General features: G+C 60.2%; 2 protein-coding genes across 9 annotated transcripts in view; both read left to right on the top strand.

The window, feature by feature from the left end:
• The first annotated feature begins 470 nt into the window (after positions 1 to 470).
• On the top strand, positions 471 to 3,232 carry LOC107319130 (C-factor-like). Of its 2 annotated transcripts, XM_015873765.2 has the most exons (6): positions 484 to 678; positions 1,095 to 1,146; positions 1,716 to 1,903; positions 2,089 to 2,247; positions 2,345 to 2,455; positions 2,958 to 3,232. In XM_015873765.2, exons 1-6 carry the CDS (start codon positions 532 to 534, stop codon positions 3,069 to 3,071), a joined length of 771 nt encoding a protein of 256 aa, XP_015729251.1. In that variant the 5' UTR covers positions 484 to 531; the 3' UTR covers positions 3,072 to 3,232. The 2 variants fall into 2 exon arrangements, with proteins under 2 accessions (XP_032303071.1, XP_015729251.1); XM_032447180.1 differs by lacking the exon at positions 2,345 to 2,455 and having other exon boundaries at positions 471 to 678.
• Positions 3,233 to 4,046: 814 nt separating this feature from the next.
• The window catches only part of RIPOR1 (RHO family interacting cell polarization regulator 1), a 21,806-nt gene continuing 9,126 nt past the window's right edge, over positions 4,047 to 16,726 (top strand). For 2 of the 7 annotated variants that reach the window (XM_015873648.2, XM_015873650.2), the window contains exons 1-4: positions 10,588 to 10,677; positions 14,356 to 14,482; positions 16,337 to 16,489; positions 16,579 to 16,657. In XM_015873648.2, the coding sequence (XP_015729134.1) occupies positions 10,626 to 10,677; positions 14,356 to 14,482; positions 16,337 to 16,489; positions 16,579 to 16,657 (411 nt within the window). In that variant the 5' untranslated portion in view covers positions 10,588 to 10,625. Of the gene's footprint in view, positions 4,421 to 4,846; positions 4,923 to 8,118; positions 8,312 to 10,587; positions 10,678 to 12,113; positions 12,553 to 14,355; positions 14,483 to 16,336; positions 16,490 to 16,578; positions 16,658 to 16,726 lie in introns of those variants that run through there. The other 5 variants (XM_015873653.2, XM_032447168.1, XM_015873652.2 and 2 more) reach the window with 5 other exon arrangements.

Raw genomic sequence — 16,726 nt, 5'->3', positions numbered from 1 at the left:
TCCTTGTCCTATTGGACCTTGCGTCGTGTCACTTTCTCTTCTTCCTCCTCTCCTTCCTGTCCTCATATCCTTCCTGTCTCCTCTCTTCTCCCTTGTATCTCCTCTTTTCCCTTTCACCCCCTTTTTTGTACCCTTCCTTTATTCTTCCTCTCCTTCCTTTTCTCTTTCTTCCTCTCCATTTCCTTTCTCCTTTCAGTCTCATGGAACACTCCCAACATTCAGCCAACAGAACTGCTCAGAATCACTCGTGTTTCAAATCCCAGAATGGAGCAGAACAACGCACACCCCGTAGGCCGTTCAACAAGAGCTTCTTGGGCTGACACTTTTCTCAGGGCTCTTTTTACTACTCAGGATTGATTTTCTGGTCTATTTACATGTGCTGGCAGCGTTTCAGCTCAGTGTCTGTGCAAAAAAAGAACGTAAACCAGCCCCACAACAGCACCCTCTGCGCACACAGGGCTGAAGCATTGCGCTGGGCCCCAGGAGGGAGGTGCCAGGCTGGGCCCTCCCCAGGGCAGCGGGCAGGGGGGCATGGCGGCTCTGCGGGCACATTGCGTGCTGCTCACCGGCTCCAACCGCGGCATCGGGCTGGAGCTGGTCAGGCAGCTCCTTGGGGGGCCTCACCCACCCACACACATCTTTGCGACCTGCCGGGACCCCGAGGGGCCACGGGGGAAGGTCAGCGTTGGGTGGGGGCTGAGGGGTGGTGGGGGTGAGGGCGGCAGGAAGGCCGCAGTGTGTTGGTGGTGAGGGCTGAGCTGTGCTGAGAGCAAGGCTGGCAGCCTGCTGGTGTCTGAGTGTGGCCATTGTACAGTGCTGGGTTGGCCAAGAGGTGGAGCAGACATGAACTGTGGAGAGGAACCACATTAATGCTGTCACTCCTCGTTGCCCTTCAGGTGTTGGGGTGAGAGGTGGCTGGGGGAGAGCTGGGCAGCAGGGGGGGAAATGCCCCCTGGTCATCACAGGGTGCTGACAAGTGTTTGCCAGCATTCCCCATGCCCAGCCCAGACTTCAGAAGGGATGACTATGGCCCTGGCATTGCTCTTGGCATCACAGCCACCTCCTGCTGATGGTGTCTGTGTTTCTTTTCACAGGAGCTGAGAGATCTGGCATCCAAACACCCAAACCTGGTGCTGGTGAAGCTGGGTAGGTGTTCCCTCCCTGTTGGCTGATACCTTCGTGCCACCAACCACGCTGGTCCCATTTCTCCTCCCATCCCTGGCTGCTGCGTTTGGCTCCACATCCCAACACTTACCTACAAGTGCTGCTACCACCCAAAGCCCAATTCCTTCACCCCACCTCATCCCACACCTCCCACAGCCACAGCGTCCCACTGCCCTGTGGCCACAGGATGGGGGTCTATAGGAGACCAACCATGGGCTGTCTCAATGGGGACTGACTCCCCGACCCCCTCCCCACCGGGAATGTCGAGGCAGCGCTTTGCCACCATAGGGCTGTCTGCAGGGCACCCCGAACATTGCACAGATTTTGGGTGCCAGGGCGCTCTGAGCTGGTTGCACAGCACCCTCTGGTGCCCATAATGGGATGAGACAAGCACACACCGGGACGCCCAGCTGCTCTCTGTGCTTTAACCCATACCTTCCCCCCAACACCCTCGGGTGGACCCCAGCCCCGGGGATTATAAGGATGTTCAGCGTTGAGGAACAAATGTAAGCAGGGGAATGGGGCCGAAGCTCATTCTCTGCCACTTGCAGATGTTGCAGATCCCTCAGCGATTGTCAGCGCAGCAAAGATTGTGGAGAGGAAGCTGAACGGCGCGGGGCTGAACCTGCTGATAAACAACGCTGGCATCTTTACCCCGGTGTCACTGGAGACGGTGGACTCGGAGGAGATGATACGGGCATACAAGACCAATGCGGTGGGACCGCTGCTGATGGCCCAGGTAACTCTGCCTTCTGCTCCTTGTGGCTTCAGCTGTGTCACTGTGAAGGTCCCATAAGGCTTTTGGAAGCTTTCTGAGGATGTGAGAAGGAGAGGATGGTGCTGGCTGGTGCTCACACACTCTCTTAGGCAGCAGCTGGTGGGCCAGCTTGGGACATGGGCACCCACCATGCTGCTTGTTCCCAGGCATTCCTGCCTCTCTTGAAGAAAGCTGCCCAGGACAGCAAGGAAAAAGGACTGAGTTGCAACAAGGCAGCCATCATCAACATCTCCACTGTCTTGGGGTCCATTGAGAGAACTCCCGAGTCCTACTTCAAGCCGGTCATCTCCTACCGCTGCAGCAAGGTAAGGAGATGGGGCTCAGGTGCTGGCTGGGAGTTAGAGCTGGACCTTGTCAGTCCTGGTCTTAGGGCAGCACTCTAATGCTTCCTCCCTCCCCCAGGCTGCCCTCAACATGCTCACCAGGTGCCAGGCTCTGACCTATGGCGAGGCTGGGATCCTGTGCGTGGCACTTCACCCCGGCTGGGTGAAAACTGACATGGGCACCCAGGAGGTGGGTGCAGGCTGAGCTTCTGCAGGACATGGGCCTCTCTGCACGGTGCACCTTGGAACACTGGCACATGCCCTGTACCAGAACCTCCACCCCAGGCTGGAGGAGGCTGGTTAGGGGGGAAAAGGCTTTGGGTTGTCCCAAAGATGTGCTGCGATGAGACCTCCATCTCATAGGACTCATCCTGTAAGGGGTTATTCACACTGCAGGATCCCTCTCTTGGGGTGGGGGACGGAGTCCTTGTAACCATGAGGAGTTGATAAAACTGCACATAGCCTCCCACTTGCAGCAGGACCTTCTACATGGCTCAGCTCTGTGTGTCCGGTTCCTGGAGCTGCCCTTAAACCTGCATCTTAGCCCAAACCATGCAGATACCCAAATGTTCTCCCATCCCATCTCCTGTGGATCTCCCCATTCTGGGGGCAGGGAGCTTTGCTGGGATGGGAGTGAGCTGGGATGGGTGCTGGTGGATCTCAGCCCTGCTCCTCACTGATGCCCTTTGCAGGCTGACCTGACAGTGGACACGAGTGTGCAAGGGCTGCTGTCAGTGCTGCCCATCCTCTCTGAGAAGCACAGCGGGATGCTGCTCAACTGGGAAGGCAAAGCAATTCCATGGTGAGCCCCTGTGAGGGACCACACAGTGCCAGGGGTACCCTGAGACCCCAGGATGCTCATCACAGTGTGGCATGCAAGTAACCTACCCAGGACACTGCCACTGGCTGTGCAGGGCAAACTGTGGTCCCTGCATCTGAATGGTTAATAAACACAATGGTCAATTAATGCTTTTCCCAGCTGCCATGAATCTCTTGGTGGGACTTTGTGCTGGGTGCAGTGTCTGTGTGAGCAGCACTGGGGCTGAGATATCCAGCAGTGCCACAGCCCATTTGGTGACCCCAAGCCATTCCCAATTTTGAGCTGTAACTGGGCACAGTACCCTTGGGAATGGGAAATCCAGCCCCTGAAGCCCCTCATTTCCCAACCAGTCTCCCTTGACCAGGCTCCTTTCTGCAATCTGGCTGAGCACTGGGATAGATGGCCTTGCTGGGACCATGGCTTGGTCCTGCTGTGCTTTAGAGACCTCCAACCAGCCCTGACCCCAGCAGCCCACTGAGTCACATCAGTGAGTATTTTCAGCTCCGGGTGCTCCCAAGCCAGTGACATTTAGCAGCCCAGACTTTGGAGAGGGCAGGAAAAGGCACAGCAGGGAGCACCTGTGTCCCAGCCTGGGTCAGCTTCCCATGGCTGCGGGTCGGAGAGCTGCCAGGGCTTGTGAGCTTATCCATCCTTCTTGGGGTCCCCAGGCAGGCTGAGAAGACAAACAAGCTGCCCCTATAAAGCTGAGGGGTGCTGGGAGTATCCCTGGGTGTAAAGGGAGACCCTCAGTACTGTATGCTCAGGAAGGCTGGGTGAGGGGTGAGGTCTCCCTGCTCCAATGCTTTTGCCAAGCGGTGCCGGCTCTTCCTTTGCACAAGTTCCGGGTGTTTGTGCTCACGCAGCTGATTATCTCCACGCTTCCTCCCCAGCCCGATGTTTCCTGCCTTGCTCACTCCCTTTCGCTGCCTTTGCCCTTTGTGTCAGCCTTATCTCCCAGCTCTGGGCAGTGTCAGAGCCCCCCACTCCCCCTGCTCGCTGTGACGGTGCAGGGTGGCACCCATTGCCTCTCTGCTCACCCGGGAACAGCTGATTGCTGGGATGGGGACCTGAGGGCAGGTTCTGCATCAGGTGGGGCCAAAAGCCCCATGGATGACGATGCTGCTCCAGGAGGAGAGGAGTGAAAGAAGGGAGTGGGGGTGGCATGGGGCTGCTCCACGGTGTGACCTGCCGGCCTCAGCGCTGGGAGGTGGAGCGGCAGCAGGAGGAGGGTCAGAAAGCAGCTGGTGAGGACACGGACAGCACGGCCGGTGTGGGAGCTCCAGAGCATCGCTGGAGCGATAAGCAAGAAGTGCTGGGACCTCAGACGGGACCTGAGTGAGTCCGCATCTCCCTCCTCTCCCATGGGACAGAGCAGCAGGGCGCTCACCGCGGGGACACCCGTGACACCGCGGTCCCAGTGGCTGCTCCCAGCCCTGCCACATGGGGATCTGCCATAGAGGAGGGTGCTGGCTGTGGGAGAAACACAGCTGGGCAGGAAGCACACACTGGCCCAGGCAGATAATGAGCCAAGGCTTCCTCCCATACACCGCAGCCATGGGGCTGGGGCTACTGGCTGCTATTTGGTCCCCCAGTCCCACCAGCATCCCCCTCCTTTGTGTTATTGTTAGCCCCACTGCTTCCTGCCCTGCTGCTCCCTGCCCTGTCAGCCTGTGCTGAGAGCTCAGTGCTGCCTTTGCCCTCCTGGGGACCAGCATCTTCCCCAGCCATGCTGTGCCCCAAGGGTTCCTTCCTGGCACGTCCCCATGGTGACAGAGGATGCTGGGCTTGTTGTGCTTTGGAGGTATCCATGGTTCCCTCCTTGCTGTCTCTGCTCACTGTAAGTTGGACTGATCCTGCCCGGAGCTTCCTCTCAAACCACCCCACCATGCCTACAGACCACAGCCCTCAGTGCCACAACTCCATGGTCCTTGGACACCTCTGGGCATGGGGACTCCCCTGTTTCCCTGGGAAGGAGTCTCCCCAGTGTGTTGGGCAGGGAGAAACTTAGGCAGGTCCCATTGGCTTTATGGGGGACACGCTTAGGCTTGGGCACGTGTCAGGTTAGATCTTCCAACTGGAGGTGCCCCATCCATGTACTGGGGGCTGTGGGGATGGTGGAGGAGATCCAGCCACCCAGAGCTGGGGCGTGCTGTGTTCAGCCCTGCAGCAGGGCTGGAGGGGTCGTTCCCACTGAGCATCCCCTGCCGCATCCTTGGCCCCGCCAGCAGCAAACTTTGGCAGCTCAGATCAGCTTTCTCTTCACTGTCCCCCTCCTTGGAGCCAAGGAAGCAGTGCTGGGGAGGAGCTTGGCTCCTCCTGTTTGTTATTACAGGATAAAGTTACTCTTTAAAGCAAAGCCAGCACTGTCGGGGCCACATGCCATGCAGGAACATCGCTTGTTCCCAACGGCTCCGACGTGCTGGTTGGTGTTGTGTCTCAGCCCCAGGCATGGAGAGGAGGGCTCAGATGGGGGGGACTCAAGGAGGTGCTTGGAGGCTTCTCCTCCTGACTGGGGTCATGGAGAATGAGGGGACAAAGGCTTCTTCCAAGCAGGAGGGGGATACATAGGGAAGCAAAAGCTGAGGGCAGCGGGAGGGCAGAGCATGACTACAAGCTCCAACCTCTGTCCCCATACTTTGGTGTGCCAAGGTGAGGTGGGCAGCTCTGCCCTGACTCCAGCAGAAGGAGCTGGCGTCCTCCCCACCATCACCCCACCTGATGCCTGTCCCCACTGCATGCTGGGGTCCCTAAGAGACCTCCTTGCTCCACGGTACCCTCTCATGCACATCAAAACAATAGGAAACAGCATTTGTATGTGCCTTGCTGCGGGTGGAGCGCCAGTCCAGCAGGGACAGGAGATGGTTACAGCTGCTTCCTATTGCCCTGCAGCTTGCTCACCCTTTCTCATTTCCTTGACCCATGTCCCAGTGCTTTTGTTGTTATTCCATCTGGAGGGCAGTGATTATTTGCTGTAGGAGGGAGCTTTGACCCATCCCTGGGGGCCACCTCGGTCATGCCCGGGGTCTGCCCAGTGCCATGAGTTGAACCTATTGGTGCCAACCCCGCTCTGAGCCGCGTGCAGCTCGGCCATGAGCTCAGCCTTCCTGCCGCGTGGGACAGGCCCGCAGGGGCTGCAGGAATCCTGTGAATCACAAATACTTTTAGAGTGATTACTGCGGGGCGTGAGATGTTTCCTACGGCGCAGGGTTGACGACACAGACCCAGCATTGCATCCATCCCCTTCATCCAGGCTGGGGATGCTTCTTGCCATCCTCGTGGGGCAGAGAAATGGGAGAGGGGAGGGCAGCTCTGCTGCAGAGCCGTGCCATGGGTGCCAGCTTGCAGTCTGCCTGAGCTGGCCAGGTTTCCAGCAGAGCTCAGAGCTGTGAGTCAACCTCCGTCCTCCGTTAACTCCTTCCCAGGTCCTTCTCCTCTGCTTTGCAACCTGGGGTCCTGGGAAAGCTGCAGCAGTGTGTGGCATTGTGCTGTGGGACACTGAGGGTGAAGTCGTGGCTGTGAGGTTTGGGGGGCTGGAGGCTCCGTCCTGCATCGCTCCAGCAGGGAGCAGGAATGCCGACAATGCAGCGCTGCAGGGTGTACATGGAGGGAGGCATGGAGCCAAGCCTTGGCCTCGTGCCTTCTGCTGCAAGGGGAGAGGACGTGGCTCGAGACCTGACATCCAGGGCATCCAGAGAAGGGGAAGGAGCAGTGAGGGGTCTGAGCACAGTGCTGTGGGAGCAGCTGAGGGAATGGGGTGGGTCAGTGTGGAGAAGAGGAGCTGAGGGGAGAGCTCATGGCTCTGCGACCCCTGTTAGGAGGTGATGGCTTTGAGTTGCTCCAGAGGATGCTCAGGTTGGGTACTGGAAATAATTTCTTCTCCAACGAGCAGTGAGGCACTGGCACAGCTGCCCAGGGAAGTGAAGCAGTCACCATCCCTAGAGGTGTCCAAGAACAGTGGAGATATGGCACCATGGGATGTGATCAGTGCGCATAGTTGGAGCTGGGGATCTCCTGCACTGGGGTGAGCTGTGCTGTTTGTTATCCAGACTTGGGTCAGTTGCTGCTCCACAGCCTAGAGACATGGAGACAACTGGACACAGACCATCCACCCATCCTACTAACCGTCCATACACCCCACTGACCATCCATACACCCCACTGACCATCCATACAGCCTACTAACCGTCCATTCACCCACTGACCATCCATACACCCACTGACCACCCATACACCCCACTGACCATCCCTGGGCTGATTGATCCCCATGCTGCTCTCCAGTTCCCTCCATGTCTGCCCATAGGTTTGCCTTCTCCTTGCTACCCAAGGGACTTGCTGTCCTCTCCTCTATGTTCACCTCCAGGTAACAGGGCCGGCCATAGCACTGGGACACCCGGCTCCTCGCAGGGTGTCCTTGGCACAGCACTTTCCTTGTCACTGATATTGCCCTGCTCTGCTTAGATACAAGGTGTGCCAATCAGCTAATTAGGGTTATTACATCTCTGAAGCTCTGTGCCGTCTTGTCCTTGCAGTGCTGCTGTCTCTCCGGGGCCAGAAAGCCATCAGTCCCAATTAAAACTGGGTCAGTTCAGTGTGATCTAGGACAGGGGGGAGAGCAACAAGAAAGAGTTAAGGTTGGGGTTGGGGTTAGGGTTAGGGTTGGTTAGGGTTAGGGGTAGGGTTGGGACTTGGGGTTAGGGTTGATTAGGGTTAGTGGTAGGGTTGGCACTTAGGGTTAGGGTTAGGGCTGGTTGGGGTTTGGGTCTCCCACTTGCTATTCCTGGCACTGAACATGGGCAATGTCCTCCCTAACATCCCCAGAGCTCCACATAGGGGACAGCATTCAGGGCACGGGGTGTCACCCAGTGGGCGCTGGAGTCTTTGGGTCTGCACCACCGACCAAGCTCAGCCACGGCCCTTCGCCTCCCTTCTATTGCCCAGCACGGGGCCGGGCGGTGTGATGTGATGTCGGTGTGACTGTCGCAGTGTGTCGGTGTCGGTTCCCGAGGGATGTCCGGAGGGGAGGCGCTTGCCGGCTCCGCCATTGGCGCCGGCCGTGCCGTGGTTTCCTGCCTAAATCACATGGCTCTCTGGTTTCCATGGAGAGTGGCCGGGGTGGGCGCTGCCAAGCGGCTCTGAGCCGTCCCTGCCTGCTCCCCGTCCATGGGAGAGGAACAAAGGCGATGCTCCCAGCCAGGCCCGCTCCCGTCGCCCGCCGCTCCCGGGACATGTGAGTGCCGCCGGGCTCGGCCGCTGTCACCGCGGCGGGGGCTCCGCGCTGGGGTCACCCTTTGGGGAGCGGCCGGGGGCGACGTTGGGGCTCTTTATCCCCTTATCCGGACAGAGGGGGGGTGGGGGGGGGACGCCTCGGGGACGCGGCGACCCCCGGTGACAGCGGAGCTCGGGCGGAGGGGGCCGAGATCCCGTCGTGCCCCGTGGGGACGGGAGGAGACGGCCATGTCTGGGGGCTGCCGCCTCGTCCTCCTCCTCGCTGCGGAGGGAGGAATGCTCGGAGGAATTAATGAGACAGATCTGGCTTTGTTGCCGGCCCCATCCTCCTGTCTCCCGGCCCTGCCAAGGAATCCTTTGGGAAGCGGAGTGCCGTTAACCCCTTCCCCACTGCGCCCTGGCCCTGATCCGGATCCATTTAGGGCACCCCCAAGCGGAGCGGGCGGCTTCACCCCTTATCCCGGCCATAGTGACCGGATCGGGGCTCTGCCGTGTCCCCGCATGGGGCCGGCGGGGCCGAGCGGGGCCGGGGGTGACGCGTGGAGCTGGGCTGCTTTAGGGTGCCCCCAGGGACCCCCATGTAGGGCGGGGGCTGTGATGGCACTGGCTGTGGTTTGGGGGCTGCGGGGCCTCTGCTTTGCGGGGCTGTAGGGCCGCTCCCACCGGCCGGCCCCAGGCCCTGCTCTTAGGGCTATTTATAGGGCCGCCGCTTATATCTGTGCTATTTCTGCCCCGCGTGGGGACGGCGCAAGGAAGTGACGAGAGGGCTCCGGCCCAACCCGACGGGGACGACTTTGTCACCCGCACTGTCACCTCCAGCCCCCTCCCAGGTGCCCCCTGTGCCCGCCCCTTCGGGTGCCATGGGATCCTGCCCAGCCCCTTCCCTGGGGCTGCCTGGGGGGGCTGAAATAGCTCCTCCATCGCCTTTGTCTGATTGGTGCCGCTGTCACCAGGGGCAGGTGGACATGGAGATGGCGGCCTTGGAGGTGGCCTCTATGTAGTGGCACTGGGGACAGCAGTGCTGGGACATCTCCAGTGCTCAGCGCCTCTGGGATGTGGGATCTGTAGGGTGTTCATCCTGCATCCAGCTCCAACCAGTCCATCCCCACTGGGACGCACTGGGAGGCTCAGACCCAGCAGAGAAGCAGATGATGGGGACACCAGCCATATAAGATGGGACATCACCTGGATGGGATGCCATACCCGCATCCCTTTGGGCATCCTCCCATTGCACAATGCCCTCACTGCCCAGCAGCAGGCAGCCCTCGTTAAGCTTTAATGAGGACAAACGAGCTGGCATGGGCCAGGGCTGCCGGCGCATTGCCTGGGCGTGTGCCGGGCACCAGCTTGGGGCAGCAGCCAGCGGGATGTCAGCACTGCAGTGCCAGCAGTGGGAGCTCAGCAGTTCCATTGGGGATGAAGGAAAAGGGCTGTGTCAATGTGCTGGGCAGCTGGCTCTGCTCCCTGATGGTGTCACCAGTGCACTGAGCAGCAGGATGCTGTGCCCAGGTTGGTGCTGGGGGTGCCCAGTGCCACCTCCTTATGGCACAGTGTGATGCTGCCTGGGTGCACCGATGGCATCTCGGGGTTGTAACAGCTCTGCCCTGCTGCTCTTCATCCTGAACCTTGCCTGACCTCCCTGTAAAAGCAGCAGCAAACAGGAAGGGAGCCGGGAGGGAGGCGTCTCTTCCTGCGGCGCTGACGGCAGCCCTTCCCAGCCGGGATGGGGCCGTGCTGCTCCAGCCTCCTCCTTGGGAGCCATGGCTATGGTCAGACAAAGGGCAGGACCCAGAGCTCACATCTGTGCTGCAGATGGGCCGTGGGGTCCCGTGGCTTTGCAGGGACTGGGCCGTGGGTTCACGCTGCCCTTATCTTGCTTTGCAAAGGGTTTTTCCCTGTCCTTGTACCTCGTCCGGCCCCTCGGGATGTGGAAACACGTGGGTTACCCTCACGCCCCGCTGGTTTTAATGACAGATTCCCATGGGGTGTGAGGAACGCGGTGCTGTTCCAGGTGCCAGCACCGTGCCCTTGGGTTTCCATTGGGAATGGCTCCCAGCAGCCTGCACAGAACCACAGCACAGGCTGGGAAACTCAGCCCAGGCAGGGTTCAAAACTCAACTGAAGTAAAAAGCCTCCTAGAAGAGAAACAGCAGAGACGTGAGCTCTGTGCTGTGCTTATCAAAGGGGCCCCTTCCCTGCACAGGGGGTGGACAGTTGGACAGACGGACATCCTCCCTCCCCTGGCCCATGAGTGCCGTCAGCCCATGGGCAGGGGAAGTGTGGGAGGGGACAGCCAGCACCGAGCCCTCCCCAGCATGAGAGCCTGCTGGGCTGCTCCGCTCCCCGCCATGAACGAGAAGCAGAAAGGTACCGAGCCCAGCAGGGACCCCACAGCCATAAAGTCACTGTTGGGAGGCTCCCTGACACCAAACACAGCCACGGTTTGGGGTTTGGGTTGTGGGGCTTGGGGTGCTCTGTCCCCCAGAGCAGAATCCCCTTGGTGAGCTCAGTGATGCGGTGCTGGATGCATGTGTTCTTAATGTGGGGAACCCCGGGTGGTGAGGTGGGGGATGAGGGAACCCTGAGGATGGCGGGGCACTGCGGTTGGTCTTTTTGGGGTGTTTTGGGGGTGAGGGATTTCATTCTCTTTGCCATAAGGGAGGAAAGCCAGGGGCACGGGGCAGGGGGTCTGACACCCAAGGGATGGCAGAGGTGTGGGGCTGTGATGGGTATCTGGGGGTCAAGTATTGGCTCTTCCTGTCTGCAGCTCTCCAGCAGGGTTTGGGGCTGAGCTGCCTGGGGATGAACATCCTGGGAGAGAAGATGGCATCTGGGACCTTTGTGAGGTTCTGCCACCCCCACTGGGACCAATAGGGTCTGGGGAAGAGGGTGCCCCCCCCCACCCAAACAGGTGGGGATCCCAGTGGGTTCCCCCACTCTGGGGCCCTGTCCTCCTCCAGGGGACCCATCCCGCTGGGTGCGGCACCTCCACGGCCACATCCCAAGAGATGCCCTAGAAAACAGGTCGTGCTTGAACCACCCTTTAAGGCAGCCTCCTCCCTGGGTGCCACCTCGGGGCTGCCATCATCCCCCCTCTGAGATCCACTGGGTGCCCCGGGACGTGCTCCGTCCCCGTCCCCCTATGTGTCCAGCCCAGCCCTGCCCTTCCTCGGGGACGCTCCAAGGGGTAAATAAGCGCTTCCTCCAATTCTTCCCATTAGCAGCTCCTTCCCTTTCCTGCCGCCCTCCCACTTTGGTGCAAGGAGCCGACTCCAGGACAGGAGGGTGGGTACCGGCACCATGGGTGCCATGGCCCAGTGTGGGGTCCCGGCACCCAGCATGGGGTCCACATCTCCGTGACCCCAAACACGAATGGCTTTGGCTTCTCCCCAGCTGGAGAGCTGTGTTGTTCACACTAACTGACTCATCCCACTCCCAACATCCACATCCCAATCCCCTGCGCACGGTGGGTGGGGGGTGCAGGGGAAGGGGCCGTAATGCAGAGGAGGTCAGGGTGGAGGCGGCTCCCAGGCCCTGCACTGATCCCCGGATGCCCCCATCTCTGAAGCAGGGCAGGAAGGAGGATTGAACACGGCCAAGTGCTGTCCTGGGCCGGAAAGGGGCTGGCGGGGGGCCGGGGCGTGCAGCGGGGATGCAGCTGTGCAAACAAGGACACAGCGGCTCGGGCGGAGGGAATGGTGCCAAGCGCCTGTGTTTGTAGGATCCAAAGGTTCTCCCTCGTGGTTTGCCCTCCTAACAAGGGCGAGTTCTCCCAGTGGGGGGATCCAGGTGCACCCCATTGTGCCAGGGGACACCCAGCGGGCGTTGCTTGCTGGACGTTGGGTGCGATGTGTCTGGCTGCATCTGGGGGCTCACAAGGAGCCGGTTTGTGTTCGGGTTCTTGGGGTGTCTCAGCCTCCCGCCGTGTTGATAAACCCGAAAGAGCGACCTGAGGCTGCTGTCTGAGTGTCAGGAACAGAAACCAGCCGGGACCAACCCAGCCGGTCGGACTGCCCCCTCCATGCGCCCAAGGAAGCTGCTAGCAGCATTCCTGGGATTGGAATCATCTGCGGAGCACCGGGCACGGGGACACGAGCGGCCGCCGGGTCTGAGAGCCCAGGGGAGGGACGGGGTGTCCCCAGTGCACTGCCTGCAGCTGCTGGACCAAGCGGTGGGGATGGACGGACGGACGGACAGGCTGTAGGACTGGGAGAGCTGCGGGTGCTCCGCAATCGAAGGGCGGTGAGGCGCATAGCTTTGTCGGAAGGCGGCTTGGTTAGCACTGTAATTAGGGGCAGGGGCTGTGGCTCTGTGGGGCTGTGGCTCTGTGGGGCTGTGGGACTGGACCTTCGGGCTGCTTGGAGACCTGTGAGACCTCCACCCACGAGGAGCAGGAGGGATGTGCCGTGGGCTCGGGGGGTGGCGGGGACACAGACATGTGGGTGACCCACCCAGTGCTGGCTGCCCCATGGTGAGGGGCTCCAGAGCCCCACGGGTGAGGAGCTGTGGCCATTATCCCTTCTAAGCGTGCCCCGGGCTTGGTGCTGTGGTGTACCAGGTACTCTTATCTCGGTAATGTCAGGAATGCACCATGCTGGGGCTTCTCTTCCGCCAGCAGAGCGTGCCAGGAACAGACCCTGCTGCCACTCAGTGCCCGTGTGTGCCAAGCTTGAGCACCCCAAGCAGCCCTGCAGGCTGTGAGCGGGATGGGGTTCACAGGGCATTCCCCTCCTCAGTGAGCTGCTGGCCCTGGGGACACGGCAACACGAGGCTGGAGCTGATAAGTGCAGCGTCACGGTGCTTTGGGTTGGGATGAAGCCACAGTCCCCAGGATATCCATGACATATGGAGCTGGCCATGCCGTGCCATCGCTCCTGGCAGTGCTCGCCATGATGCTCGATGTCAGATGCATGTCCCAGTGTGAGGGACCCCCCGAGGGATTGGGGGATTCACTGAGCATCACTCCATCCTGCCACTGCTCCACCTCAGCATCTTCCACCCGTGTGCTCCCTGCTGCTGAAGGAGAGCCTGGAATACCCCCCATACCCCTGGGGTTGGGAAGGATGGGCTCCATGTGTGCCAAGCACTGCTGGGTGCTTTCTCTGTAGTTCAGCCCACCTGTGCCACAGGCCTCACTCGCTCAGTGGGGAGCAGATTAAACTGCCCTGCAGAGGGTAATCTGCCCAGGCCCTGCAGGGATTACAGCTCCTCCTAATGAGCTTAATTGGGGCAGGGTTGTCCTGGTGACTGAAGGGACCAAGGCAACACCGAGACCCACGGAGCTGCTTGGCTCGGACCGAGCACAGAGTGTGGGACGTGGACCTGCTGCATCCCAGCCCTGTTTGCACAGAGCCATTGGTGGTGGCAGCTGCTGGCTCCTGGTGGTTTTGATGCAGTGTCTGCGGGCAATGAGGACACGGGGCATTGCACGGTGCTGAGGATGGCTTTGTGTTGGCTGGGCAGGTGCGTGCTGCGTGGGGACGGCTGGGGTGGGCTCAGGGCTCCGTCTCACCCTGGGGAGCCCACCCAGGAGGAGCCACAGACCCTCTGCTTCTGCATCCAGGGGTGGCTGGAGATGTGGCGATGCTCTCCAAGTGGCAGCTGGGTCTTTGGCACTCAGGGATTGGCTCTACCATGCACGGGACATGTGGATGCTGTTGCCATGAGGACACGTAGTGTTTTCAAGGCTCCTGCAGTGGCCACGGGGACTTCTTGAGGACTGGGAATAGCTCTGCCTTTCCCTTCCTGACAGCAGAGCTCCTGGCAAAGGCCGGGGACTTTCCAAAGTGCTTTGTTGTCTGCGGGTTTCCGTCCTGCTCACAGGGCTGGGCAGCAGGGTCCTGCCCCACACCATTCGTGTGCCTGCAGTGGGTGGCAGGGGGACAACGGGACACGTGTGGGGACAAACAGGGCTCCGGGGGCTTTAACATGGCCACGTCCTGGAGGAACCGTGGTGGGCATCGGGCTTCAGCCTCTTCCCATGGGCCATGTGGTGATGTACCCATGCCTTGCTGGTGGTGACCCCGTTGTCGTGTGTCCCCGCAGGGAGGCCCTCCAGGTCACACTCAACAATGTCGCTGTCTGCGCGGCCGCAGCGCCGAGTCCTCGTCGCCAAGATCAATAGGAGCCAGTCGTTCGCCGGGGTGAACTCGACAGCAGAGCGGCCCTTCAGGTAGGAGATGGGTGCTGGGGATGGACAGGGTGGTATTAGCCAGGGCGCCGTCCCTTCTCCCCATGGGGGCATTGTTGGTACCCATAGATGTGGCACTGGGGATGCTGAGCCCATCCTATGTCACCCTGACACTTGGTTGTCCCCATCCCAGGGCAGGCTGGTCCTCAGGAAGTTCCTCAGGGCTGCCCTGTGACCACCCCAGTACATTTAGTGGCTGAACAAATGTGGTCTTGAAGCTTTGTGTCTCAGCCCCTCCATGTCCCATGGCTGCAAGTTTCTCCCTCAGTGCTGGTGTGAGTCAGGGCTTCCTTTGGGCCGTCCTAAACCTGCTGCTGGGAGGTTTATTTGGCTGCCCATGAGCTCTGCTGTGAGGATCAGCAAACAGCCGGTCCTTGCTCATCCTCTCCACTGCTGGCGACTTGGTGGCACCCATCACATCCTCCCTCCTCCTGTGCCAAACTTACATCAAGGAGAACCACCCTGTGCCTTCCTCTGCTCCATTCCCAGCTCTTTGGGTGGTGCTTGAGACACAGACATGCTGTAGGTTTGGACTGTTCCATTTTAATGCTTTGGAGCCCTTTTTGGTTCTCCTTACCTTTAAGTCCCAGCAAGGAATAGTTGGGAAGTGGTGGTATGAATGAGCTCCAAGTGGGCACCTCCATGGCATGGGCACATGCCCACATAGAGCCTCCCCATGCCTGGGAGCAGCTCCCCAGCCATACTCAGCTCTCCCTGGTAGTGCCCAAAGCTTTGGCAGATGAGGAGGGGGAAGGGATGGATGTGCAAAACAAGCACTCGCCCATCATGTTGGCTTGGGTTGAGGCCAGGACATTCACTTTCCCGTACTGATGCTGCGGGGAAGTCTTCTGGCCGCTCTCCGAGGAGTCACGTAGGATGGGAGGTCCAGGCCAGGACGAGTGACGTGGCCACGTTAGAGGGCAGAAGGGAAGGGCTGTTCTGCCTGGGGCATTGCCTCTGGGGCCGGGCTGGGCTCACATTGCACAAGGGAGGAGGGGTAGTGATAGGATGCGCGGTGCTCCTGGGTGTTGGAGGCATCTGCATGCTGTGTGCTGCTGTGCTGATGGGGGTTCACAGGCACATGTCCCCATGCTGCTCCTGTGATGACACCTGAGGTGTCCCCCTCTGTCCTCAGGGATGCACAATGGCCAACCAAAGCACTGGGGGTGGAGCAGAGCGTGGTTACTCTCTAGAGAATGTTTTGGGCTGGAGATGCCCCCGTGGTCACTTCAGGAGAGCAGCTTGGCTCAGGAGGGTGCAGGTTTGCCTTTGCCCCTCCTAAAAGGAGCTGAGGATCCCATGGAGGCATCCCCAGAGCCAGCACCTCGGGGCCCTCTGAGATGGGGTTGACTCCCTGCTCTTCTCCACCATGAGCTTAGTGGGTTTGCCTCGCTATAGAATCAGGAATCATAGAATGTCTGGGGTTGGAGGGGACCTCAAAGCCCATCCAGTTCCAACCCCCTGCTGTGGGATGGGTGCTGCTCCCCAGCTCAGGCTGACATCCATGGCCTTGGGCATCTCCAGGGACGGTACACTCACAACTTCTCAGGGCAGCCTTTCTTCCATGTCCACTCTGGGGCAGTCACACTCACCTGGGGACACAGGCACGTGGGGCAGGCAGCATTTCCCAGCCCTGCAGTCGTACATGGCCTCGTCCCACCTGGCTCCGCTGGCCGGTTTGACTGGGTGCCGGGGAGCTGTGGGAGAGGCAGGCAGGTTGGGACGGAGCTCTTGGGACTTGGCCTCCTTTCTGGAGCTCCCTGTTGACAGGCACCCAGGAGGACCCCATTGCTCTGGGCTCACCATGGCCATGTCAGCTTCACTCCCTTCTCTCAGCAGGAACCTCTCGCCCTTCACGCCCACTGTGTCCCGCAAGACTGGCTCCAGGGTCAGTAGGATGTTCTCAATGTCCCACAAATCCCCACCACCCAAGGTGCCTCAGCCCAACCGCCTGGATGAGGTGTACGAAGCGCTCAAGAAGGGTCTGACGTAAGTGCTGGGGCTGTGAGGGGTTGGGATCGGGGTTGGGTGGTATGGGCTGAGGTTCCTGTCTGAGCCTGTGGTGCTGCTGTCCGCAGGGCCTACCTGGAGGTCCACCAGTTGGAACTGGAGAAGCTCAGCACCCAGATCCGTGAGTCCAAGAGGAATTCGCGCCTGGTGAGTGGTGCTGGGGAGCATCTGTAGGGAGAGGAGCTTTGTGCAGATGCTCGAGGTCCTGGTCATGGT

Source organism: Coturnix japonica, chromosome 11 (assembly GCF_001577835.2).
Source record: "Coturnix japonica isolate 7356 chromosome 11, Coturnix japonica 2.1, whole genome shotgun sequence".
In the NCBI taxonomy this organism is placed as follows: domain Eukaryota; kingdom Metazoa; phylum Chordata; class Aves; order Galliformes; family Phasianidae; genus Coturnix; species Coturnix japonica.
The sequence above is the reverse complement of the archived record's forward strand: the minus strand, read 5'-3'. Positions and strand labels throughout refer to the sequence as shown.

What these genes read in the sequence shown, in the direction of transcription:
- LOC107319130 (XM_015873765.2), top strand. Translation starts at nt 532, where the DNA reads ATGGCGGCTCTGCGGGCACATTGCGTGCTGCTCACCGGCTCCAACCGC. An exon ending in CCTGGTGCTGGTGAAGCTGG is followed by an intron (nt 1,147 to 1,715) that starts GTAGGTGTTCCC and finishes TGCCACTTGCAG; the next exon opens with ATGTTGCAGATCCCTCAGCG. An exon ending in GACCGCTGCTGATGGCCCAG is followed by an intron (nt 1,904 to 2,088) that starts GTAACTCTGCCT and finishes GCTTGTTCCCAG; the next exon opens with GCATTCCTGCCTCTCTTGAA.